At 40.7% G+C, this 26189-nt stretch overlaps 2 protein-coding genes across 16 annotated transcripts; one reads left to right on the plus strand and one right to left on the minus strand.

The window, feature by feature from the left end:
• Positions 1 to 17101, minus strand: Clk4 (CDC like kinase 4). Of its 12 annotated transcripts, XM_028775825.1 has the most exons (16): positions 16946 to 17101; positions 12997 to 13157; positions 11968 to 12034; positions 11333 to 11410; positions 9553 to 9611; positions 8127 to 8349; positions 6975 to 7065; positions 6511 to 6577; positions 4787 to 4903; positions 4536 to 4702; positions 4253 to 4347; positions 3863 to 3992; positions 2696 to 2778; positions 1344 to 1423; positions 576 to 666; positions 1 to 496 (listed from the first exon to the last, which is right to left on the minus strand). In XM_028775825.1, the coding sequence occupies exons 5-16, from the start codon at positions 9603 to 9605 to the stop codon at positions 356 to 358; spliced, it is 1338 nt and encodes a 445-aa protein (XP_028631658.1). In that variant the 5' UTR covers positions 9606 to 9611; positions 11333 to 11410; positions 11968 to 12034; positions 12997 to 13157; positions 16946 to 17101; the 3' UTR covers positions 1 to 355. The 12 variants fall into 12 exon arrangements, with proteins under 12 accessions (XP_028631658.1, XP_028631659.1, XP_028631656.1 ...); XM_028775826.1 differs by lacking the exon at positions 11333 to 11410; XM_028775823.1 differs by lacking the exons at positions 9553 to 9611; positions 11333 to 11410 and having other exon boundaries at positions 16946 to 17095.
• Positions 16597 to 26189, plus strand: LOC114627926. 4 transcript variants are annotated; one of them, XM_028775836.1, is made up of 5 exons: positions 17279 to 17452; positions 22381 to 22504; positions 24419 to 24506; positions 25172 to 25477; positions 25780 to 26189. In XM_028775836.1, the coding sequence occupies exons 4-5, from the start codon at positions 25246 to 25248 to the stop codon at positions 26037 to 26039; spliced, it is 492 nt and encodes a 163-aa protein (XP_028631669.1). In that variant the 5' UTR covers positions 17279 to 17452; positions 22381 to 22504; positions 24419 to 24506; positions 25172 to 25245; the 3' UTR covers positions 26040 to 26189. The 4 variants fall into 4 exon arrangements, with proteins under 4 accessions (XP_028631668.1, XP_028631670.1, XP_028631671.1 ...); XM_028775835.1 differs by lacking the exons at positions 17279 to 17452; positions 22381 to 22504 and adding an exon at positions 16597 to 16735; XM_028775837.1 differs by lacking the exon at positions 22381 to 22504 and having other exon boundaries at positions 17158 to 17452.

Genomic DNA, 26189 nt, shown 5'->3' on the forward strand with positions numbered 1-26189 from the left:
AAGTGGTCAAGATTTCCTTTTACTTGAGGAAAAAAAAAATCAATTCAGAGTCAACCTTCATGTACAAAAGACAAGACCAATCACGTTTATCACTGGACACAAAAGGCATTCTAAAGGTTTTTAAAAATGGCAATTAACATCAAAAGGAAGATTCACTTTAACTCTTATATTACATTCATTATCAACACCATACTTAACAAGGTAGTTATGCTATTGATACAAAACATACAAGTATTTACACTTAACTGTACAAAATAATTTAATGTTTACAAAAATATTAGAATATTTAGTTGACTGACACAGTCTTAAAGTAATTGCTCCTAGAGAAGTATGTAGGAAGACCACCGAGTCCCATTCATTTCCTTTTTAATAAGTCAAAGAAAGGGTGCTGCAAGGCTTCATCCAAGGTAATCCTTTTTGTTGGGTCATACTCCAGCATTCTTCGAACCAGGTCAAACAGCTTCTCGTGCTCTTCATCGTGACACAGCATAAACTCCTGGAGGGCGAGGGGATGGTCTTGTTAAATGAAGACATGAATGAAAACGTTACTTAATCACTTATCTTCTTTTCTTTACCTTTAATGGCTTGCAGCGTCTCCTAACATATCTCCCGGCTGAACTGTGCTCATCCCAATCTAGCTGGTTATGGTGGAAATACTTGCGTTTCCTACAAGAGAAAAAAAGTCAAAATTAATAAAAATAATCAAAGTTCTACAACATTACCTTGTGCCCAACCCCTGGTGGGGACAAGACAGAAACAAATCTTTTACTAAATACACAGACATTTAGTATATAATTTAAAAAATATCAGCAACAATTATACATGATATTTTACACAGTATCTTCTTTTTTCATCTACCCTGGTGAATTTTAGTTATCTCAACTATGTTATTCACAAATAAGAAAATGCTCACTTTAAAGGGGATGACTCCAGGCTGTGAATTCTGATCTCACCAGATCTGGAATGGGGAAGGAAATTTTTAACAGCTTCCCAGATGAGCTAGGAAACACTACAGTATCCTGTTCAAGGGTGCAGAGTAGGCTTGCAACAACAGGAAATCCAAACAAGACTGACTGATTTCAGTAAGAATGGGCTCTCATATGTATTGGGTTTTATCAACTTAGAGAAACATTTACATAAAAGTCAACCCGAGTACTAAAGCCCCTGTCTCCACAAGAGCACAAATTAAAATACTGAATTATTTTCTGTAAATGACCTTTTATTGCTAGCTACATGTTATTACTTCTACAGAATTTCTTTTTACTTCAAAATCTGTAGTCCTTATAATAAGCATTATGCTATTATAGTCTAAGCAAAGGCTACTGCATGCATCTTAGACAAACCTTGTCTTTTGGATCATATGTGCTGGGATGGGTCCTAATATCCGTTCCATCATTGCCAGGTGCTCTTTGCTATCATGAGTCTAAAAAAATTCAGGAAAAAGGAATTTAGCGCTCTTTACCTTCCTTACATGCACATAAAAAAGAAAATAAAATATGGGCTGATATAAAAAGACTAAGGCTAGAGAGATGGCTCAATGGGTAAAAGGCCCCTGCTGCCAAGATCAGCAATCTGAGTTCGACTCCTGGGACCCCCATGATGGAAGAACCAATTCCTACAAGTTGTCTTCCACATGTGTGCACCCACCCCCAATAAATAAGCATAATCAGTAACAAAAAGGCCAGACTAGCCAGCTACACAATTTACATCATGAATTCTTCAAAGATGGATGACACTGAAAGAGCTGTTTTGTCTGGTGCAAGCACTATACAGTCTAAGATAAACTGGGGAGGTTTATATGGTAGTCAACATGAAAAGCATCTAACATAAAATGCAACAATTTCTATTTCATGAACTATTTAACTAGATCACTTACTAACATTAATGTGACTTTAAGGAGATTATGACAAAGGCACATAGCTCACAAATAAGTAAAGCTGACAACATACCCAAGTCAAGGACCTTACTCTTAAAACTAATGCAGCATAGAGCTCTGGTGCTAGCTCAGTCGGAAAAGCAGCAGCTGTACACACAGGTGAAATGGTGCCTCTAGACTAGCTGGCTAACTTTTCTCTCAAGGGCCAGACCAAAAACATTTCAGGGTGAACTATTAGCAAGAGACCTTTTCTCTTTAATAGGCAGCAGGGAGTACTTTCACAACAGCACACCATTTGCCAATCTTTGTTTTAGAGAGCATAATTTGTTCTGTGAGACAGATTTCTTTTGTAGCCAAGACCAGCCTTAATTTCACTATACAGTTGAGGTTCATAATCTTGATCCACCTGTTTCAGCCTCCTGAGTGATAGAATTATCAGCATGTGTCACCATGCCTGGCTAGTTCCACATTTTAATGCTTTATTAATACATATGTTTTTAGAAACAAGGTTAACATAGCCAGAGCAGAATTGTAACTAGCCACACTAAACACCAATGTAAATTTATGAAATAAAAAAAACCCTATAACACATAATATGAACTCTACATGAACTACATGTTAAAAAATATGATATATATTTGAAACAAGTTACAACCTCACTAGTAGTAGAAATTCAATCAACTGTGGTTTCAGAAGTATGATATTTACGGTTTAATTTCAATGATGATCTATGGCAAATATCCAATATGGATGCTAACTATAGCATGTTTAACATAAAATTCATTATAAATCATCAAATAAAATGTACTAAATACATACCTGAAAGACTGTGAACCCAAGGTAATATTCAATAAGAATGCAGCCTATGCTCCAAACATCACAAGGCTGAGACCAACCTAAAGCTATTCAAAACACAGGCATGTTATACCCAACAACTTTAAACTGCTGACCCTTCCCCACATGTGTGTACTCTTTATAGTCTATCTCAGAGACCACAACAGCAACCTCAGAATTTACATCTTTAGTACATGTAGCTCAGGCTGGTCTGGAACTTGGCACTTTTTCAGTCTTATAAGTGGCAGAATTATAGGTTGGTGCTGGCCCTGATTTAGTCACTTTTGTTCATTCTACAATGCTCACCATTGGGAAACTTACATAGCAATACATTTACATCTGTAGACAGTAGAGCTTAGGCTCAAATACAAGTTTTCTTCTTCAATCACTACACCTCAATATTCTTTTCCTCAGGGGGTTAACTGCAGCTCTTCACCCCATTCCTCAGTGAACTACTTCTGATACTCTGGAATCTAGTCTCACTTTTCTTCCCCTTTCCCAACATTACCTGACTATTAATGTCTAAAGCAACTTCTTTCTCTATATGGTGGCATTCAACTACATCTTCCTCTCTAATCTGCCTTCATCCTAGGGAACTTCACCCACACAAATAGTATTCTATTCCCCCAGTCTCTAGATTCCTTTTCCAGTGACTCCAACTTCAGATTAGTATCAATAATAGCACCTAATCTGTCCTGTTTCCAAGCTCCCAATCCTACCAGTGACTTCTACGTTTTGAAGGATAACACATGCTCCCTGAGTTCCAAAATTCTACCTTCCACTTCCAGCTTTCTCCCACCATGGCTAACACAGAGACTCTCTAGTCCCTCCCTTTCTTCCTGCTCTATGTCTATTTCAAGAGCCAACCAAGCTCTTGGCATCTGTACCAGACAGAGCCTTACCTTGGCAGTGGAGTGAAAACAGGTGGCTACCTAACCTTACAATCATGAGACTATGATACTCTCACCAAGCATAGCCACCATGTTATAATGATCAATTAAGAATCATAAATCATCAGCACTCAGAGTATCTTTCACAAACATGGTCATATAGGAGAAACATGCAAAACTCTTCTCTGTATCTTCCTAACATCATTTTAGTTAATCATGACCTTCAACAATTAAAAATACAAGAAGTCTGGTGACTACTAACCCAAAATGACCTCTGGAGCCCTGTAGTGCCTTGTGGACACCAGAGTACTATGATGTTCGTCATCATATGTTGCACTTCCAAAGTCAACAACTTTGATATCTGTGTTTTTCAATGTGCGCTCATCTCGTTTCTGGAGACACAATTGAATAAAGATGAAACTCAACAAAGACATAAAACATTCTATAGCACTCCTCAAAAGGCTTGCACATGAACCCTCCCTTCTCCACCCTCCTTCCCCTCTGTCCCTAACTGGGATATACACATCCTATTCATACTCCATTTGTGGATGAACATCAGAATATACATAGGCTCAGAAGCAAAATTCCTCATTCAAGGATCTCAAAGCTAAATTAATTTTAAAGACAAAATTAAAACAAGTCTTTAACTTACCATTTTAGAATTGTATTTGACTACATAGTCAGACTTCACAAATAAAATATTTTCAGGTTTTAGATCCGTGTGTGTTAATTTATTATGATGTAAAACTATAAAGGAAACAGAAAACCATCATTAGTCTCACTTAGAGATTTACCTGGTGCCAGGTGAGTGAAAAGGGATGAGGCGTGGAAATGATGGTCAAAAGGGATGTCAGCTTTACCTGTAACCTGCAAGTGTTCATATGCTGATTAGATAATACAGACAATAAAATATACTGTGTGTTCATGATACTTACAATTTATAGATTGGCAGATCTGATAAGCCATTTGCCTGATGTGATCGATTTGAAATGGCAGAAAGCTATTTTCTTTAATAAAATCATAGGTACTAAGTCCCAGCAGCTCAAATACAATACAAACATGACCATGATGATCAAACCATTCTAGCATCTGGACACATCGGCTAAAAGAGATCAAAATAATAACTGAGTACACAGAAGTGAGGAGCTCACACAGTATGATGGCTTGTGGTTCAATGTGTACTTACAAGACACTGTTGGGGTCAGTACTGTTCAAATGCTCCAATACTTGGATTTCAGAGCGAGCTGCCTCCCGGTAACGGCCTACATTTTTTACAATTTTCACAGCTACATGTAAGCCATCCCTTGAAAACAAAAGATGATGAAGTTAAAAATACAAGTGGTGGGATGAAACTGCATACCCTGTGAAAAGCATTCTTTTTTTGTTTTGTTTTTGAGACAAGATTTCACTCTATATAGCTCAAGCTGTGCTTAAACTCATTATGTAGCCCCGACTGCCACTGAACTTGTGATACTCCTACCTCAGCCTTCTAAAATACAATTGTAATTACAAGTTTTCCATATAATTGTTCTACATCTTTCAGAGCCCATATTAGGTTCCAGATCATCTTTCCAAAACAAAGCAACCATCCATGTAATATTTAGAAATTTTAATATTTGTTTTTAAAATTTTATCTGGATCTTATGCAAAACATTTAAAAATAAATCACACACACACCCCCACACATACACACCCACGCTAAGGATCACAGTATGCTGATGTTCAAAGCATTTGTTCATTTACTAGGCTGGACCTATTCTGTGCTAGAGACAAGGAACAGGAGCTAATTACTAAACAACTCGACCTACTCCTTTGTGCCGCATTTCAATGACAAAGACAGATGAGCACATTAAGACATTCTCACAAGAGATGAAGCTCCAACTGTTCATTCAATAAAGTAGCAATTTACACAACAATAAGAATTGGTCCTGAAAGATAGCTGTGAGACAGCTGTCAGGCTGTGTAAGAATCAAACAGCTGGGTAAAGACAGCACTACACATTACGACGTTCCTCCACCCCAGCACCTTACAGGCTCACTGTATGCAAGTATGGAGAAAGAGCTAGCTAGATCGATGACAGTGGGCTTTGGATTGGGGCATTTCCAGGAATACTCCTAAAAAGTATAAACTCAGTATTTTGAGAAAATCATGGAAAATGGTATGAAAGTACATTTAGGGCTAAAATGTTTTTTGGCTAGGAATTGAAACAGCACCTTGCACATGCTAGGCAAGTGCTGTACCACTAAGTCACAACCAAGATCAACAATAAAACATTTCCAAATATAAAGGGTAAAACTACATTTCCAAGTGTGAACTCAAACAGTTTATGGATAACAAGGAGCTATGATATTAAGAGTTACCAAATATATTTAAAGACAAACTTTATTTTCAAAATTACTGATATACACAGTAAGTTAACAAATTATACGCTTTCCAACTATTTCTGATGAAAAAAAAATTAGATGTCATTTTAGAAATGTGTAGTTTCAATTAAGTTTTTTAGTTTACTTACAAAAAGTGTAAAACCACAAATCAGAGGTTTTGATGGGACATGGTGCAATGAGGTAGGTCAGTCTATCTCACCAGAGAATACAGACTTTATTCTGTATGTCTTAATAGAATCTGTAGTTCAGGAAATGCACTCTAATATGTAAATTTAGATATATTTTATTGATGCTGCAATCCAAAAGCAGCTAAATGCTACAGAACTTGTTTGAGCATTCCTTTAATTACAGAATAACCTCCACCTGAGAGAAACTGTCCCCATTTACAACAAAATTAATATTCATGGCATATACATTATAAAGTTTCAGAAATTTTGTTGAATACCTCTCGAGAAAACTTGTACCAAGCACTTAAAATACATTGTAAGACATAGCAGAATGTTCAAAAAGGAAAAAGCAAACTTACATGCCATGATCAATGCACTCTACAACTTTGCCAAAGGCCCCTTCACCTAAAGTGTCCACGATTTCATCTAAAGTAAGGGAGAGAAAGAGAGGTCTAAGTACCTAAGCACAGTTATCCAGCTGTTCAAACAACGAATGCTTAAGTGTGGCATATTTCCAAATGATCTTTAGCAAAGCATAACTAAGGTTTCATCGCTCAAGTTATTGTATTTTTTTCAGCTGCTACAAAGCAATTAGATAGAGCTATCTGTCTTGCTCTAATCTCAAACTCCTCTGATTATTTTGGAATTTTAAGAATACAAATATTTAAATTCTACAGAAAAGAAGAAATACAAAAGAACAAACAAACCCACAAAAAACAAAACAAAAAAGTAATGAAGAGTCTTTAGCCCCCCGCTGACAAACTATTCTTTAAAAGATTATTCTGTCTGCAAAGTTTAAAAAGTGTTGAAAAATATTCTATACATCTTGCTCTTAGAACGTCTCCACTTTGACAGATCAGGTGACCCTCCTCATCATCCTCTATACTCCTGGATCTTTTCCTTCGGTGGCTCTTCTGGAACGGCAAGTGGGCAGCACCAAGATCGTCCAGCCAATCAATATATCAGAGTGAATTCAGGGCAGAATACGCAATTCATTCAGCGGGGAGATATTCAGGCATTCAGATAAGCACCAGGCCACGAACAGTTGGCAGGAGCAATTTCAAATTCAGTCCCCAGAAATTCACAGGGCACAGTTTATGTTACAGAAGAAAAACATGGCAAGGAACAGATTTTCAGATAAGATACTTAAAGTGGCAATAGAAAAAAACAACACAATTGTCTCTTTAAAATACTGATTTAATTGAAGTCTGAAGTTTAAAGAATGCAATGTCACGATTTACTAATTTCTGCTATAACCATATGCTGTGAGTTGAGTTGTCTAGTTAGTCAGGAAAATGTCAAGATTAGTTGAAACTGTTCTCTTTTTAGCAACATTTAAAAGTGGACATCATCATAGTAAGAGGGGGAAGTAAAGACTAATTTCAATCTTCCATCTAGGATCTGCTAGCTCTATAGAAAAAACTTGGGGGAGGGAAATGGTATCTCAAAGTTTACAAATAAATAATGTCTAGCTTTCTCAGTACATTTTCCACTCAGCACCCAGGTTCACAACTTCAGCAAATTAACGCAGACAATGATGTGCTGTACTAGGAGCTAGACTACATACACAGGGGCTGGCAACAGCTAAACACCCCAGCAGTGTGACTTGACTGAGTTGTTTCCAACTGCCAGTAAAGCAGTTTCTTTCAAAATAAAAAAATTTTTACATTCAAAGAAGAAAAAAATGGGTGGGTGCCTCATTTTTTAATAAACTATACAACCACAAAATCAGATGTTCTTACTATTAAAACCAACAAACTCATGATCTGTTTTGCAGAATGAGTGTGTGGCCAAAATGAAGAGTAACTAATACACAGGTGGTCAATTATGAGAATGTGTACACTTCCTTTAAGAATTCCAGTAACATGAATATAATTACAGCATATCCAAATTGCATTAAGAAACTTTTAGAAACTTATCACTCTTTTAGAGCTTTACAATCAATCCATTCAAAATAAAAACAAATCACTCATACCGAATGTGACTGATGACTTGCACAGTGTCTATTACGTTTTCTTTTAGGGCTGCTTCTCCTGCTTCTGACTGAGGATTTACTGCAATGGATCCGGTAAGTGCTTTCAATGTCTCTATGGTAATGTCTTGGAACATATCCTTCGCAGTATTCATTTCTGTATTCATCAATGTATCTCCGGTCCCGATAATCTCTCTCATTCAAGCATCTTGCTTCTAAATAGTGACTGCGAACACATTAAAGGATTTCAAATTATTCTCTTCATTCTGGAATAATGTAGTTCAAACAAAACTTTCAAGAATTCTTGGTTTAAACAGCTAACTCAATAAAAGGAAAAATTCAAATCAATGAGTTGAAATTTATATGTATCTAGGAAAGCTTAAGAAATAATTTTTAACCAAATAGGTCCATATTTTTTCCATATAAAATTGCTATAGCCAGACATGACTTTAATCTCAGCACTTGGAAGGTTAAGGGCAGGAGGATCAAGAATTCAAGGCCATCCTGAGGTACACTACAAGTTTGGAGCCAGTCTGGGCCACATGAAACCATCTCAAAAAAAAATCCCATACATTAGAAAATTGCTGTCAACCATTTCATACCAAGGAACAAAGCTTCAATTACAATATGCTTATGATTAAATGTTCCTTTACCATCTAAAAAGTCAAGACCAAACTTGTGAACCTATTCTGAAATGCACTGATCGATTGTACAACATAGGCATCTGAAACTAGCTTCCTTTCCTTTCAGAGCCACAAATTTAGAGAAAGGCAAAAGAGGACTCCTTTCCCTTAAATTAAAAGCATTTTAAATATCCCTGACAGAGACTTCTTCCAGAATGTGTATCACAGATATGAGGAGTTTTAAGTATCTTTCAGTCCTTTCATTTACTAAAACTCAATTAAGATCCCTAAATGATACATAGTATTGTTGCAGAGCTTACTAGTGGCAAAAACTAAGATATTTTCAAACTGCCACTACTGTCCTATGTCACCTATTCTATCTCCTCTTTTCCGTGTCTAAGCTTTCTGTTACTCCTGTTTAAGAAACAGAGACCAGAACTTCTGAGGCCTGCCTAGTGTACCAAACACATCTAAACAGACCTTCCACACAAGAAAGGGTCCAGGACTGTGGACATCCTCCCGCTCTTCTTGTCTTTCTAATTTCCTGTGACTCTTGCTTTAAAAATACCCAAGAAACAGCAAACAGCATTTTCTAGTGCCACAGTGCATCTACAGATTCCTTTGAGAACCTGACGGAAGTTGTAGACCCTTTTCCCCAAGAAACGTACGAATGCATAAACAAAACTTGGCAAGAACTTCATGGAGGTCATGGACCTCAGGAAGTCAATGGATCCCAGCTGAGTGTCCTGATCTGATGGAAAGAAAAAGACAGATTCAATCGGCCCAGTTTCCCATCCCCCCTCTACCTGGGATGAGTGTCCTCTTCAACAGAGTGCGAAGCTTCAAGAGGGATGCACATGGAGCACTGGGGGAGAGAGGGGACACCTGCCCAGTCAGACAAATCAGCTAAATAATCCTGACAAGCAATGGAGTGACAGATGTTGCTGCAGCTGCCCCCACCAACCCCTTTATACTCCCCAGAATATGCTGTCATTTTCTTTCCCAGGTGCTGGTTTAAGCAGAAATAGAGACATCCCTAGGATTACTGCCCAACAAGACTGGCACCTAATTCAGGCTGGGCCTTCTTATTGCCTAGCATCATTCTCAAGTTCTTCTTAATTTCTGGAGAAACAAGTCAGGCTATCAGGATTAAACTCTGGGCCTGAGACAGTTGGTCTGAAGCAGAGATCTAGAGGAAAAACAAGAAGCTAGTCATACTTCTACAGGCATCCTATTTAATTTTATAAGGTATCACACACCCACCAAATCCAAAGTCTATCATAAAAAACTAGACTAATAATAATCTTTAATAGGAATACTACATGAAACTGGCCCTGCTGGCAATCCAAAACAATCTACCAACAATAAAAAATGGGGTGATGATACTATCGTGAGCAGAGGTAGCATGAGAAGGACCTTTCCAATTTATGACAACCAAAGACCAAAGTTTAGAGATTAAAGACTATAGATTTATACAAGCTGTGGACATGGTAGACAGAATAAACAGATTTGATCTTTTAAAAAATATCGACTAAATGTTCAGTAAAACTGTTAAGTGAATTGGCTTTTGAAAATTTCCACATAGGTCCTGTGAAAGACAAAATCATCTAAGGCAACAAATGAACAATTTAAGATTACTCACAAAAAAAAAAAAGAAAGAAAGAAAGAAAGAAGAAAAAGAAAGTCAAAATAGACAAATGCAAAAACTGTTGAAAAGGTGCAAATGAACATTTAGACTCAGGGAAGGCAAAGAATTCAATTTGCTTAAAATTATTAAGGAAGAATTCACGACAAAGATGGAAGCAGAAAAGCATCTTAAAGGAAAGCCAGGATTTGGACAAAGTGGAAAGCAGAAAAAATTCCAGACCAGCATAATGCCGTCTTACACTTATGCAAACAGCACCACCAGTCAGAGGCTTAAAATGCATTTATCTACTCTGCAGACAGCATCAAGAACCAATTTTCACCCAGGAGACTATGTCACGAGAAGCCCTGTACACACTACACTAAAGGTGTTTTTGAAAGGACTATCAGCACTAATACTGAATATAGAGTCTGTAAATGAAGACTCAGTTCTAACTCTAAGTCTGCACACCTCCTAGGTGATTTCTAGTCATATGAAGTTTATCAAAGGTTTAAAACTTGGTACTCTGTTTCAGGGAGACACTGAAGGATTTGGCCACAATATATACATATATATACACATATATTTATAGATGTATGTTATTTACAGCCATGTTGGTCTTCCTGGTTTTTGAGGCAGAATAGATTAAACCTGCTGAAAGGGAGACCAACTAAAAGACTACTGCCAAAAGACAAATCAGGAGAAAAATGTCTTATAGTGCATACGACAAAGGGTTAAAATAATACATAATAAAAACATCTTGTAAATCAGTAAGATATACTTTAGCAGAAAACAAGTGACATAGAAATTCTTTTAAAATCTGAACAAATTCACTAGAAATTTAGAAATTCAGATTAAGAAAACCATTTAAAACAGATAAAACTAGAGACAGCACCAAGGAGCATGTTATTTCTAGAAAAAGAAATGAGAATATGCAGCAAGAACCTTATAAAACTTCATACCCTTTAACTTGAAAATGCCTCTTCTTAGTATCTACTCTCAGGAAATAATCACAGGCAAAGATTTGAACACAAAGATCCCTTAGGAACAGACAGAAATAATTCAGTCAAGCAATGGGCAATGGTTTCTTCCATACTGCTGCTCCTGTTTACACTTTGTTGCTTCTTCAATTTCCCAGTAATTTTATTAAAATATTCATAAAATAAAAAAATTTTCAAAAAGAGTATTTACTACTAATGAATAGTCTGGATTATGATGAATAATAATCACCAAATTTTTCCGATGTCAATGTCAAAGATGATAGTACTGGCTTAGTGATTAATTGGACTGACTGGTTTCTATAATTATTATGAACACAAAATCACTCAAATCAACCTTTTCACATATATAATATACTCTAGCACTATGTATAATTAGTTGTAAGATGGTAAGCCTTAGAGTATCTTGTACTCATTAATAATGGGGTACCATTTGTAGAGTGCTCATTAATAAGGTCTAGCCATTGAATCGTGCCATAACCTTACCCAGTACCCCTTACATAACTGTTTGATAAAACATGATTAGTTTACAAGAACTACAAACAAGCTCTTTGGCAGACAACTCTGTTTAGCATGGAGAAGGAAAAAAAATTACATACTGTTTTTTAAAGTAACCCCAGCTGGCTAATTTAGAAAGCAATCTGGTAAACAGCCCCAATGGAACATCTGTACAAACAAGGAGAAAACATAGAACCAACAAAACAAATGAGAAAGGGAAATTAATGGAAGGCAGAGTGAAAGAAACTACTCACCTAGCCTTTCTTTATATTCAGAACTTTAAGATTCTTTTAATTCTATATAAACATATTACTCCAAATTTTATATCATAATTATAATAAAAAAAGATATACTATCACAAATTTTTATTGAGGCTCTTTCCTAAATTATCAGAGAATGCCTGTAGAAACAATTCTCAAAATATAAAGCAAGTTTCTAAAAATCTCAGACAGACATATCCATTAATATTCTATAAATATGACCTGTAGATGTAACATGAATGGCTAACCCTCAAAGCACTCTAACGGTCGGTCTCAGATAGCATCTGCTGCTTTTCTCATCTGATTTACTACTTTCTATGACATCTCAATTGTGAAACACTTCTTGTATACCCAAATATATATGCCACCTTCCTATGGACAGTTAAAACCACTCACTGGGTATCATTATTCAACTTTGTGTATGTTCTTGAATACAATCTTTTGACTTCCTTCCCCCTTTTCAATGGAGGGGTTTCTAAGGATTTGGGGACCTTACACATAATAAATACAAGTGTTCTAGGCATTGAAGTACATCCTCAGAGCCATTAGTTTTAGTCACTTGCTAAGCTACTGTCTCCCATCAACTCCAGACAGACACAGGACAAACTATCTTATTCACAGCTTTAGTCTAGGCAGTATAGAAACTAGCTTATGATACTCTGTTAACTGTTTTTTTTTTTTTGAAGGAATAAATGTCTGAATTCCAAATGTGATATTCACAGCTTTAGTCTAGGCAGTATAGAAACTAGCCTAAGATACTCTGTTAACTGTTTTTTTTTTTGAAGGAATAAATATGTCTGAATTCCAAATGTGATAGAAGCTATATAAGCAAATGACAAACTGATAAAACTTAAAATACAAGTCATTTACCAATCAGAATCTTTAAATTGATGATGTGGTTTACAATGCCTGTTCTCTTGTGTACTGCTATGAGATCTCCTCTTCCGTTTGTGACTTCCACTGTAGCTTTCATGGCCCCAGCTTTCTCTGCTATCCCAATCAGGACAGTGAGTTCGTTTGGAATGCCGCATCTGTTAACAAGAAGGAGGGTGAGGGTGAGTGGGAAGCTAAAGATGGTTGTATAACTATACATTATCATTGCTTGAATAGGAACACCTCATACACAGGGTTACAAAGGCTCTTAGGTACATTTCCCAAAGCTTAGAACACAATACCACTCCTATGTGACATGATGCTGAATGGTACTGACCCTAGTTACTAAATGATGGACAGCACGGAGCCTCTAATATGTTTTTTTCACTACATAGTACAAGGACAAATTCTCAACTTAGTGCTTGCCTTCAGAACCACTCATTAACTTTCCTCAGAACTACTCATTAACTTTAGGTTTTTGTTTTTCTGAGACAAGGTTTCTCAATTAGCCCTGGATGTCCTAGAACCAACTCTGTAGACAAGGCTGGCCTCAAACTCAGAAATCTGCCTGCCTCTACCATCCAAGTGCTGTATTAAAGGCATCTGCCAATGCACCTGGCTATTTAATCTTTTTTAAAAAGGGCCAATTAAAATTGTTCAAGGGCAGGAGAGATTACTCAGTAATGTGCTTGCTGTGTAAGTATGAAGACCTGAGTTCAGATTACTTATACCCACATAAAAAGCCAGGCACCATAGCACAGACCTGTAACTCCAGGCCTGCAGCTGGGGTGGGGCATATGGAGCCCTGAAATTCACTGGCCAGCCCAGTCTAGCTTAACTGGTAAGCTCCAAGTTCGATGAAAGTCCTTTCCTGAAAAATGTGGGGACCCATGGATACATCCCATGTTGACCTCTGGCCTGCACACGGAACAGAATGTACATGTGCACTCCCAACTCAAAAGACTGTTTTGTTTCCTTCTATTTATGCTGATTTTTAAAATCAGGTCATTTATAATGTTAATAATTCTACCAACTGAGCTATATTCCCCATCTCTCAATTTGGATTTTAAAAATCAAGACTGAAATGAATGCACACAGATTTTTTTTTCCCCTTTGAGACAAGAAGTTTCTTGTCTGGCACTAGCTCTGTAAACTAGGCTGGCCTCAAACTCACAGAGATCCACCTGCCTCTGCCTTGAGAATAATGGAATCAAAGGCATGTGTCACCACCTCCTGGCCAGACCTGAATATAAGAATAACACCTACAACTATAGTTAGTGATAGTCTACCCCAACAGTATCATAAATGTCCTTCAGTCTGGCAAAGTTTAATACAAATAATTAAAAGTGAGAGAAGCAAGCAAATTGGTTTAAAGATAAAGAACCTTTCATTAATTAGATTTTTTTTCCCTCAAACTCTGTAGAGCTCCATTCTCTAAATGCCAGTGACATCAGATAATGGTAACGACTCCCATACTTTATCTCCAACCTCCTATGGATTTCTTCCAGGCTCAGTATCTAACATTTATCCTTTTACACGAATATGACTGCCACATGCCAGTGTTAATTCTCTCCTTTCATCACGTGGGTCTCAGAGATCAAAGGTGCGCAGCATCAACCACTCTGCTCCCCTAAATTAATTTTTTAAAAGATTAACTTTATTTTTAATGGGAATGAGGTGGGTGGGGAAGATCTGCACACGAGTGCAGTTGCCCATGGACACCACAAGAGGGCATAGGATGCCCTAAAGACTAAAGATCCTTTACAAGAGCAGTCTTTCCAGTTCCAAAGTTAAATCTTTAATTTTGAACTCTGTTAAGCAGAGTTTAGTGGTTTGGGGGAAGAAAAAACCCAAAGAAGCTGAATACGGCCCAAATGGAACAAAACTATTTAGTCGACTGACTTCAGCTTGCCTAAATGACTGAAAAATAAGCTAACAAATCTATTAAACCCCAGGCTTGCAAAGAAGGCAGTTTAAGTTCTCTTCCAAGTGTTCCTCAGAAAGGGTGTGCATCGCAACATCAGGGTGTGATATTATTATTATTTCCTGACAACTGAGGATGTAATGAGGGGAGAGGAGGTTCCTAATTGCTAGGCAAGACTCTACCACTGACCTACATACCCCCTGTCCAAATATTCAGTAAACTGTATTTTTTCTTCTAATTCTATGCCTGCCAGACATCTTTCTGATAATGTGGCTTCTTTTTTAGCTCAGTCAAAAATGAGAAGGCATGGATTAAGACACACACACACACACACACACACACACACATCCTGAACTTTTGTTAGGTATCTTGGTAAAAGTAAGCCAAGCATTCCTTTTGATAGTCATTTTAATATGGTAAAGTAAAAATAGACAACACTGCAAATTTGCTTGAGACAAAAGCCAAAACTCAAGCTTTCTTCAGAGACACACTCATCTTCCTATTTCCACTGGAATTCTGCTGGCACATTCCTTCTATTATCAAAATTGTATTTAAGGTTTTGGTTTGATTAAGGCTTTTTTTCTCTGTTTCTTTGGGAACTGAATTCTGAATCACAAGCCACTGGCTACAGTAGGCTATGCACTCTTAAAAAACAGCAGTCCAATGTACAGTATCTGGTGACTCATCAGTATAACTGGCCATTAGGGTTTCACAAGACTTGGGTGCTTGCTTCAAATTCCCCCCCCCTCCACTTCACATTGCTACAGCTCGTTTACCTCTCAGAAAACAAATCTCAACTTATCAAATTACTAATATGCAAACCCACCTATCAGTGGGTCCCAGTCCCAACAGGCCCCGATGAACATCCCCCCATACCTACTCTGATCTCTAGCAAAGTTTGGAAATAATTTTCTTAGTCAGGTGTGGTGGCACATGCCACCCTGGAGGCAGAGACAAGTGGAGTTCTGAGAGAGTTCAAGGACAGGCTGGTCTGCACAGGCTTCAAAAACAATGAACAAAGAAATATTTACTTACAAGGCAAAGTAAAAGATTTCTGAGCTCATGAGATTAAAGTTCCTTCTCATACACAGGAAAGAAGAGCTACCTCAAAATATTACTATCTCCAATACTTAAACGCATGCCACAACCCTCGATATTATTTCAGTAAAAGATACAATGGAACCCATATGTATATGTTCATATTAGAAATATGATTCTCCACCACGTTTTAGAAGTTTTGGTCTTCCATTTAAGTGGGGGAACAAAAGACCCTCGGGTGCGTGTTCAAAGTTAGGCCAAACATCTGCAGCTTTAACATTAGACCATAGGGCTGGCTACTTCAGCAACAGGGCTGTCACAATGGAAATGCAATGTTCGCTCTCTAATCCCATCAGTCGGGAGGCAGAGGCAGCAGAATCTCTGCAGTTCGAGTCCAGCCTGGTCTACATAGTTCCAGGGCAATCGGCGAGACCCAGGTCTAGGGGACTGGGGGTGGGGTGACCACCTGACACGAAGGACGAACCTTCCTTCCCAAGTGTGTTCCTCGAAGCTGGAGGTGAACTCCAGCCACTTGGATCGCCGCAGTGCCTGCCCTACCTCCCCCGGGCAGCTGGCCAGGGCCCTTAGAGCTACAGAACAGGGCGAATATCGCACTTTGGAAAAGCCTCCAGTTATGCAAACGGCTGAGGCCGTCGAGAAGGGTGAGTAGGGGTCTGGGTGACTCGACTCCGGACGACACTAGCACCGGGAATGCGACCCGCCAAGGGGCTCCCTGATGATGCCTGCGATGGACGGCCGAGGCCTTGACAAGAGGTGAGCGAGGCCGGAGCTGCGGGACAGCACCGTCGGCCGAACCCGGGGCCTGCGGGCCTTGACTCGAGCGGCGAAGCCGCGGCAGCTCGGGTGTTGTCGCCGCTGGCTGAGAGGCACCCCGCCAGCCCCGCGGACGGATCCTCGGGTGCTGACGCCCAAAGCCCACTCTTTCCTCAGGCACCTAGTTCTGCGCGACACTGCCCACCTCACCTCCGCAAAAGCAAAAGGCCTTCTGGCCGAGAAATCTCGCCAAACCGCCGTCGTTTCTCTCCAGCCGCTGCGACAAACACCGACAAAATGGCGTCCGCGCCGTCACCCCACAACCTCCTCAGGTGGATCCAGCGCCACCTACGCCGAGCAAACGCGCATGCGTCACGGAGCCTCGTGCCCGCCCACAAATCCTGCCAGGGGGCGAGGGGTCTGTGACGTCAGGGATGGCAGGGCTAGATCAGCCACACTGCGGCTGCGCAGCGCTGGAGGCGCCTGTAAGACGAGGTTCTGTCAGCTTGTCAGGTTGTGGGTCGTTCTGTTCTTAGGTGAACCTGGAAGACCTCCTTAGTCTACCGCGCGGGGTCGGGCTCTTAAAGAAGAGTTTTGCTGGGCATGGCCACGCTGGGTAAGGCCAACTTCTGACCTTTTCCCATCATCTTAAAGTGGGATTCTCATCGCACTCGGCCTGCCAGTTACCCCTCAACCTTCTCGGCACCTCAGCTCCAGGTAGAGCCACCAGAGTGTAGAGTCCCCGAATGCTCGCTGCTAGGGCAGCTCAGTGACCAGGATATGTCTGTCACCTGGCGCTTCCGCTCTAAACTGGATTTGGAGAAGTTTACCTGAATATGCCTCTAAAAACAAGCTTAGCAGGTGCTTACCCTTTCTCTTTCTTCTTTCTCCTTGCCTTTCTTTCTCCCGCCTTCTCAGCCAGCAAATCAAAAGGAATGGGAAGGTTTGCCCTAAGACTTCTGACAGTATTCTTCCAGTTACAACCATGGCCGCCTCATCATTTTCTATTACAGTTATTCAACAGACAGTTGTGGTCAGAAGACATAAATTCTTGATAAATATATATATTTAATTTCAGAGGACTGGGCTTTTGAGCTTCAGGCCTGAAATCCCAACACTTAGGATTTAGAAACAGGAGGATCAGGAATTCCAGGCCAGTCTGAGCTACGTGAGGTCAAAACTCAAAAATCAAACCTGCTGAGAATCCAACACCATAAATACTGTCTAACTCAGTAGGATTGAACTTCTAGTCCTCCTATCTCTTATCTCCTTCTCCCAAGAGCTGGGGTCATAAATATGAGCTGTCATGACCAGATTAATGAAATACTCTATGCCAATCACCTTATAGACAGTCTTAGTAATCTAGACAACCCTAAGAAGTGATTATTAGCTCCTTGCTCTAATTACAGATTTAACTCCTGAAAATGCCATTCAAACCTCAGCCTTCCTAGCTCTAGAGAGCTTACCATCTCCTTGTCATACTTACCGCCTCCATTCATGCAACAAAGTAAAAAACAACTTACGTTTTTCTTAGTCAGTTAGAGGAAAATGTTGTGGAGTCCATCTTTTGGCAAGGCCAAAAGGGTCTGTCGTTAAAAGCCACTGTTCAAGGTGAGTTGTCTCTGAAACTCCCATTATGAAACAATGAATCCTTTCACATTTAGCAAAGTTTATTAAAGGCCACACCATGAGTCACAATGGATCTCTCTCACAGGCATCCCACACTGCCCAAGATGGACAGTATGCCACTTTCCCCCAGGTTTCCTAACACTCCCTGAGGAGAAGGTCAAACAGGACACAAGTAACAGAGATTCAGTCAAACAGTGTCGAAAGCATCCCAGTTCCCAGTGCACTTCGCAGGGCATATGGAGTGGGCCGGAAGTAGGGAATACAGGAAGTGCCCTGGACCCCTCCTTTAATTATATGTGTCTTTCTTCTCTCCTTCCCCACTCCTCCTCTTTCTTCTTCTACTCCCTTCTCATTTTTGATAGTCTTTGTATAGACAGGGATGATCTGGAACTTACTATTTAGTCTAAGCTTGCCTGGAACTTAGAGAACTCCCCCTGTTACAGCTTCTTAACTGCTGGCATCTCTGGTGTGAGCTATTAAGTCTGACCCATCAGTGAACGGGTCTCAGATTGAGAACTAGATCACAGATGCATGTACCCTTTGGAAATACTTGCCAAAGGCACTTGGTCAGCCTTCAGGATTCCTCAGCATATTGGCTCCAGAAACTGCAAGAGATAAACCATTTACCAAAACTTTGACTAGGTGATGCTCAAAAGTTTACGGAGAAGGTAGAATTCCTTCTAATAGTGGATTCTTAGATTACTCCCCCATTAGAATGGAAAACTGCTGTCACATATTACTAGTCACTATGTCCCGACATTAATCTAACTAAAATCTACATTAAAAAATTTAACTGAATCTATCAAGAGACTATAGAGTGGGTGGCCAGTGAACCCACGCCATAGCACCAATTTGGAGGTCTGAGAAAGACATACAGAAGTCAGTTCTCTCCATCTACAATGTGGGTCCTGAAGATCAAACTAAGATTGATAATGTCGGCAGAAAACGTCCTTACTGAGCTTCTGGGTCCCTTCCATCAGTTATTTTTTTTAAAAGATTTATTTATTTATTATATATGAATACACTGTAGCTGTCTTCAGACACACCAGAAGAGGGCATCAGATCTCATTAAAGATGGCTGTGAGCCACCATGTGGTTGCTGGGGTTTGAACTCAGAACCTCTGGAAGTGCAGTCAGTGCTCTTAACCACTGAGCCATCTCTCCAGCCCCCATCAATTATTTTTAATTGAATAAAATTGGTGGTATTGACTAAGTTTCATTAAATAAATAAATAAATCCCAGACACCAAGATCAGTAGTATAGAGCTCTGAACTAGCATGTGAGAGGTAAAGGGTGGAGGATCCTGTGAAGGTCATCCTAGGCTACATAGTAAATTCTAAGGCAGCCAAGACTACATGAGACCCTATCCCACAAAACAAAACAACTCAACATATTGGCTTTCCCAATTCTACTTACTGTATTTTCTCAACATTTAAAATGTGTTGTCTTTCTCTCAGATGGTAAAATGCTTCCCTAGCATGCATGACCCCTAGGGTGTTGTTTTTAAAAACAAAAATCCCAGCCCTTTAACTTACCAAATGAAGACTCAGGAGCCAAATGCGCTTGTGAAAGCCTGCTAGCTCAGAGAGGCAGAGAAGCCACCCATCTGACCTTCCTATTTCACCAATGTCTCAGAAGGAAAGAGTTCTACCAGTGTCTCAGGAGGAGAAGGCCCTTTCTCCTCTACACTGTGTTAAATACCCTTCAACTCAAAGACCCTCCTTTCTGTTTACTTACGTTCACTCCAGTCAGCTGGTTACTTGCTCTGCCTCTTGGTTGACTTTATTTAGCTCTTGGATTAATGGTGTGTGCTAGGGCTGAGCCACACAACTATTTGTTTACTGTAAATAGAAAACTCTAGGATCAAAGGCTGAGCCACACCACAATTAGAAACAGTTCACAGTCTTGGGGTTCACAACATGATCAAATATCCTGCACCAGTAGGGACCATGATATTGGTACTGAACAAACAAGAAATAGGTAGACAGAGGAAGTCTGCAGAGTGGAAAAGGCCTTCCACTCTTGCACAGAGAGAACCAGTAGAAGTCTCTATCACATTCTGTCGAGCCAGCATAGCTAGAGAGGATTTGAAAGGTGAATATAGGAGAGAAAAACCAGGGAGGCCACCATCTTCCCATATGTACTAAAGATTCTAGGCAGTGCCTCTGCATAAGAACAAGACAAATGTTCACTGCTTGGTCTTTTTCATTGGCTTCAAGAAGTCTAGTTCAGATCCTACAGGCTCAGCAGCAAGTCGAAACAGCCCCTTTAGTTCTTCCTCAGGCCCAGGTGATAGAGCCTCTGGGCAATAGCTCTGTGCCTCTCCCTACCTGGGAGGTCAACTTCCCATGCAACTACTTCCCACTACTGCAGGAAGGCCCAAATTTCTCAGTCACCCCATGACTGATGGAAAGACCTGGAAAGGACAGAGAAATGCAATGAACATTTTTACATCACGCACATCTGAGCACTTTCTAGGGATCCTCCCTGCACACTGACCAGCCAGACCTGACCTTATTCACCCTGGAAGGATTACTAAGGCTCTCTAGGAAGCCCCGGGATTCTGAATAGCCAGACAATTGCTTAGTATGATAAAGGGAGAGTAGGGGTCTCTGAAGGAAGAAGAATAGCAGAGAAAAGAAAAGACAGGACTTTGATGTGACTCTGGTTGCATAAGAGAGCTGGCCTGAAGTGGGGGTGACATCCAGCCCCCCTCACACTGAGCCTTTCACAGCCTCTGGGCCTATACATGTGAGACTAGACAGAGATTCCAGACTCCTGAGTACAGTTCTGACATCACCTCAGCTGTCTGCATCTCAATTTCCAACTTAACCTGCTGCTGTTTAGTAAAATAAATAAATGAACAAATAAATAAAGCATTAAAACTATTTTCACTCCATAGGAATCATTAGTCACATACCAGGGCATGGATTATGGAATTAACTCCTGACTTCATCTGTAAAACAAGGAATTCTTAATTGCTGATCTACAGATGTTTCCTATTCAGACTGACTAAAGATCTCAGATGTTCAGCTTAAGCTAAGGAATAGCTCAGATCAATGTTCCCTGTACCCATGATTGAAAAGATGCCAAGGGACTATGTAGCTCAACTGGTAGGGCAGTTTCTAAACATAGCTGAGAACCTGGGTCATGGTAGAAAGAAGGATAAAAGGGTGGGGGGAGCTGCTGGACAATGTAATACTTTAAAAAAAATTAAAAACAGATTCTCTCATACAATAAATCCTGAACACAGTTTCCCCTCCCTCCACTCTATTCAGTTCCCTCCCACTTCCACATGCCCTCTCCCCTCAATAGAGTCTCCCTGGTTCTCACTTCAGAAAAGAACACACTTCAGTGAGACTTGTTACTAAACATGTAAAACAGACAGTCCAACAAACTAAAGACAAGGTTGGGCAATGCAACCCAAGAGGAGGAAAAGAGTCCCAAGAGTAGGCCAATGAGTAAAAGACACATCAGCTCCCATCGTTAGGGGTCCTGCAAAAATATCAAGCTAAGAGCCACAAATATATACAGAGGATGCAGAACCGTACAGGCTCACAGTTGCTGCTTTAGAAACATGAGCCCATATGCACCCTGCTTAGTTGGTTCAGTGGCCCTGTTCTCAAGGTGAAAGACAGGGTAGTTTAAAGGAACACAAAAAGACACAAAGAAGAAAAAGGTGGATAAATAACTGGGTCAGGAGATTCAATCTCTAACTTTAGGACTCAGGGAAAGAAGTCAGTAGGACTTCTTCACCAGTAGGACTTGTTCACTGTTGGACTACAACACACAGGCCACACAGTTGCTTAGTATGATAAAGGGACAGTGTGAGTCTCCAAAGGAAGACAAAGAACAGAGAAGAGAAAAAAGAAGAGCTGCCTCTCTTCTTTGAGGAGTTAACACTTGGTCTTCCTAGTTGACTTTCTCCTGTCATGGAGCTTAAAATCCCTATTAAAGTTGCTTAGTGAGTGCCAGCCTTGCTGCTCTATATGACCAGTGGTTTTTTTCCTCCACAGGATCACATGATATGAGTGCCTGACTCCTGGCTGTAACCCCAGCAACTGGGAGATCAAGACAGGAAGGGCAGAAGTTGATTGTCATCTCTGTCTACAGAGTGGGTTACAGGATAGCCTGGGTTATGTAAGATATTTTCTCAACAAACTCAAACCAAGAAAACCTAACAAGGAACAGAATGAGGGTTTGTTTTTTTCTACCCTTGAAAATTAAAGACATGGGTCTCTGTTCAGCCCATGCTGTCCCTCAGTTTCCTTTGCATTAATGTGAACACAGTGCCAAGACCTTCCCATCACACCTGCTAGAAGGAGCAACTGGGTGCATATGAAGAGCAGGGAAGAGTTCAGGACACAGTCATTCAGGCTGTCAACAGAACTGAGATGAAATGAAAGACAGTGGGGCTCAGTGCCAGGCCCCGAGTTGGCAGACCTAGTGTGGCCTCTTCCACAGGAGGACCCACTGCTGCGCTACACCTGCCTTTCCCACAGGCTGTACTGTCCTGAGACTCCTAGTCTCCATGTTTTGATCTTTGTGCTTCTTGGTGAAGATGTTGCGAGACACCACTTCCCCAACTATTATGGATTATCTACAATCTTAAAGACAGTTCTTAGTTACAAAACAGTGCACTAGAAAACATTCTGTATGTTTCAGGTTTCATCAATCAAAGTTTAGATGAAGCGAAAATATTTAGCAAATGCGTCAAATTATCAAACTGACTAGGTTGGTAGCCAATACCTTTAATTCCAGAACTCAGGACAGGGAACCAGAGGCATGTAGATTAGTATGATGTCCTGGACACCTTGGTCTACATAGTGAGATCCACGATGTCCAGAACAATGTAAAGAGACCCTAACACAAAAAGAAATTTTAATTACTTGACCTTGTTTAACTTAATGAATTTGATATTTTCAATTGATACTGGGCCTTGCTATATATCTAAGAGTTCCAGAAATCTGGATCATCTTCCTGGCTCAGCCTCCTGAGATGAGATTAAAGGCTCCTAGTTAACCTTTGCTGACCCACCCTATACATCCAGGGAGGCTGGGGCTGATTCAGCCACATCCCAGAGCTTTATAAAGAACTAGATCTGCACCTGCTTCTCAGACTTCCAGAAGTCCGGGGAAGTGTGTACAGCTCTACCTACACCCTCCAGACCACTCACCAGGACACAGCAAACCCCAGTTCCAAGACTCTGTGGAGCACACTGAAGCTGTGGGAGGAAAATGCAGGTTAATTGGACAGGGAGATTCAATGCCTGTGTTTTCTGGGGGGATTGCTGGAAAATTTGAATTTCTTTCAATTCATCTCAGAAACTTTGTAGCTCAAAAGTGTATCTATGTCATGAAATCGTTTGATGTTCATAGTAAGCCTCATTGAAAGTGTTGGGACTGTGTTCATTGTCCACCTTGGAAAAACATGGTTAACTACCTTGAACATGAGCACATGTCCCCAATTTGAAAAGGTACAGAAATTGCCCCTCTCCTTGTTCTTGGCCTCTACGGTTTTTCCTTTGTTAAGGCAGCATCTCAAAGATCCATGGCTAGCCCACACCCCACTCTACAGCCAAAATGATCCTGAACCTCTTAACCTGCCTCCATCTCTTGGGAAAGAGCTGGAATTACAGCCATGTGCCAAGCGCCTTTGTTATGTTTTTCCTGCTTATTTGACATATGGTTCATCTGCTATGTAGCATAGCTGGAGCTGCTGATATGGATTTCTAGCACTAGGATAACAGGAGTTTGGGAAGAGGATGAAATGGAGGGAGTGGCTGAAGTCTTCTCAAAGGAGAGGGGCTTTGGTTTTTAACTTGCAATCCAACAGGATGCTCCTCCAATATTCATGGATGGTTTCCCTGACTACACTTCACCACCAAGGTTTCCCCTTAGGTGAGAATGAGCGAGCATCTGTAGATCAGGAAGGAAGAGTCCATTGTCTTTGCAAAGCTGCAAGAGGATGGTTCTGGAATCTGCTCACGACTGAGGGACAGATTCTTGTTGCATGATAACATTTTAAATGTTTTCATTATTCATTTCTGAACAGACAGAAGCAAACCAAGGCGAAAGTTTGAGAAACACTGAAGGATCCAATGTGGGACGGAGTGGGAAGCGGGCAGGACAAAGGCCCTCAGGTATTCAGAGGCAACTTTGAGTAAAAACAAAATCGTCTATCATATTTGTTTTGTTTTTCCTGAGACGTACAGACTTATGGAGGACCCCAGATGTGGACAGCTGTGTCAAGGATAGACTTGAACTCATTTGTCTCAAGTTTCTGTACATTTTACAACAAACCCAAAGTCTTGGCAACTGTGAGCACTCCCCTGGAGGGAGGAGGCTTGAGTCTAAGCAGGGACAATGTCCCCACGTCGCACGTGTCCTGTGACAGCCCCTTTTATTTTGTAACATATTTTCTACAACTGAAGACACCTAAGCCTACTTGCAAGTGAGGCTACTCCATGCTTTTTTTTTTTTGGTTTTTCGAGGCAGGGTTTCTCTGTGTAGCCCTGGCTGTCCTGGAACTCACTCTGTAGACCAGGCTGGCCTCGAACTCAGAAATCCGCCTGCCTCTGCCTCCCAAGTGCTGGATTAAACGTGTGCGCCACCACCGCCCAGCTATTCCATGCTATTAAGAGCAAACTAATGGAAATTCTACTCTTGCAAGCATGTGATTAATCCCCTGGTGACTTAATGAGGCCACTTTTGATGTGTCAGTGTACAGGACAGGTCCCTACAAAAAGTTCAGATGCATATGCACCTGGCGTCAAAGGTGCTCATCACAGCTCTCTGTCCCTTGCAGGTTCTACGGGAAGCTCATGGACTGACTCTGAAATCAGGGTCTTCCTGCTAGAGTGGGAAGTAGTTGAACAAGAAATGGGCCACCCAGGCAGGAAGATCCACAAGAAAACCAGGGCTCTCTGCCGACGCCTCTATCATCGGGGCCTGAAGAAGAGCTGGGAAAGCTGTTTTGATCTACTGCTGAGCCTACGGGATCTGCACAGGACTCTTTGTAACGAGAGACCAGGGATTGAACCCTTGTTTTCTCCTTATGCAGAGGCTCTGTACAGGATCCTGGGCTCCAGTCCCCAGGGAAGCCATGTCCCAGGTTAGTCTATTCTGTATTCATTGACCTTTCAAGTGCTGTAGAGAGCAGCCTCAGCTGACCTGTCCTTCATGAGGATGGGGCAGAGCACACAGTGTGGGAATCCCCATTCCCACAGGCCTTCATTGCATATGACAAAAGTAAATGTCTGTCCTCTGATTGTGTCAACATTCTTCTGTCACCCCAAGGGAATAGGAATTGGACATGTTCAGAATGAACCCTGACACGCAGAACAGACCATCACTTAACATGATTCAGGGAGAGTAAGGCTCCCATGCTCATGAAGACTCTCTTCTTCTTCTCAGGTCCTCTCAATGATGGGGCTGGTAACCTTCCACTTTCCATGTACCCTCAAACTCCCAGGAACCAGCCTTGGGATTATGGTGTTGCTGTTCCTTCTGCACAGCTTCAAGGGAACGCACTACCAATGATGTCACGGGAGGAGTCCCTGTTTCCAAGAGGGGAACGCTGGAACCCCAGCCATTCAATGTCATCTCCAAACTTACTTCCTGACTTTGCCCCAGGAGACCCTAGCTTACAGCAGCTATGGCCCACCGCAGAATAACACCAAGATCCTCGATGAAGACAAGTGGCCTTTCTTTGTTTATTTTCCGAAAACCCTGGGATTGTGAAACCTTGTGGGTGTGGGCATCTTTCTCTACCTCATAAAGGAAAAAAAATGTGGAGTTCAATAAAGGTCCTTATAGTGATTCTC

This window comes from Grammomys surdaster, unplaced genomic scaffold (genome assembly GCF_004785775.1).
Source record: "Grammomys surdaster isolate TR1022 unplaced genomic scaffold, NIH_TR_1.0 262, whole genome shotgun sequence".
Classification (NCBI taxonomy): domain Eukaryota; kingdom Metazoa; phylum Chordata; class Mammalia; order Rodentia; family Muridae; genus Grammomys; species Grammomys surdaster.

What these genes read in the sequence shown, in the direction of transcription:
- Clk4 (XM_028775822.1), bottom strand. Translation starts at nt 9,740, where the DNA reads ATGACAGCATATTCTGGGGAGTATAAAGGGGTTGGTGGGGGCAGCTGC. An exon ending in CAAGTCATCAGTCACATTCG is followed by an intron (nt 7,066 to 8,126) that starts GTATGAGTGATT and finishes TTGCCGTTCCAG; the next exon opens with AAGAGCCACCGAAGGAAAAG. An exon ending in ACTGACCCCAACAGTGTCTT is followed by an intron (nt 4,703 to 4,786) that starts GTAAGTACACAT and finishes GATCTCTTTTAG; the next exon opens with CCGATGTGTCCAGATGCTAG.
- LOC114627926 (XM_028775835.1), top strand. Translation starts at nt 25,246, where the DNA reads ATGGGCCACCCAGGCAGGAAGATCCACAAGAAAACCAGGGCTCTCTGC. An exon ending in CCAGGGAAGCCATGTCCCAG is followed by an intron (nt 25,478 to 25,779) that starts GTTAGTCTATTC and finishes TCTTCTTCTCAG; the next exon opens with GTCCTCTCAATGATGGGGCT.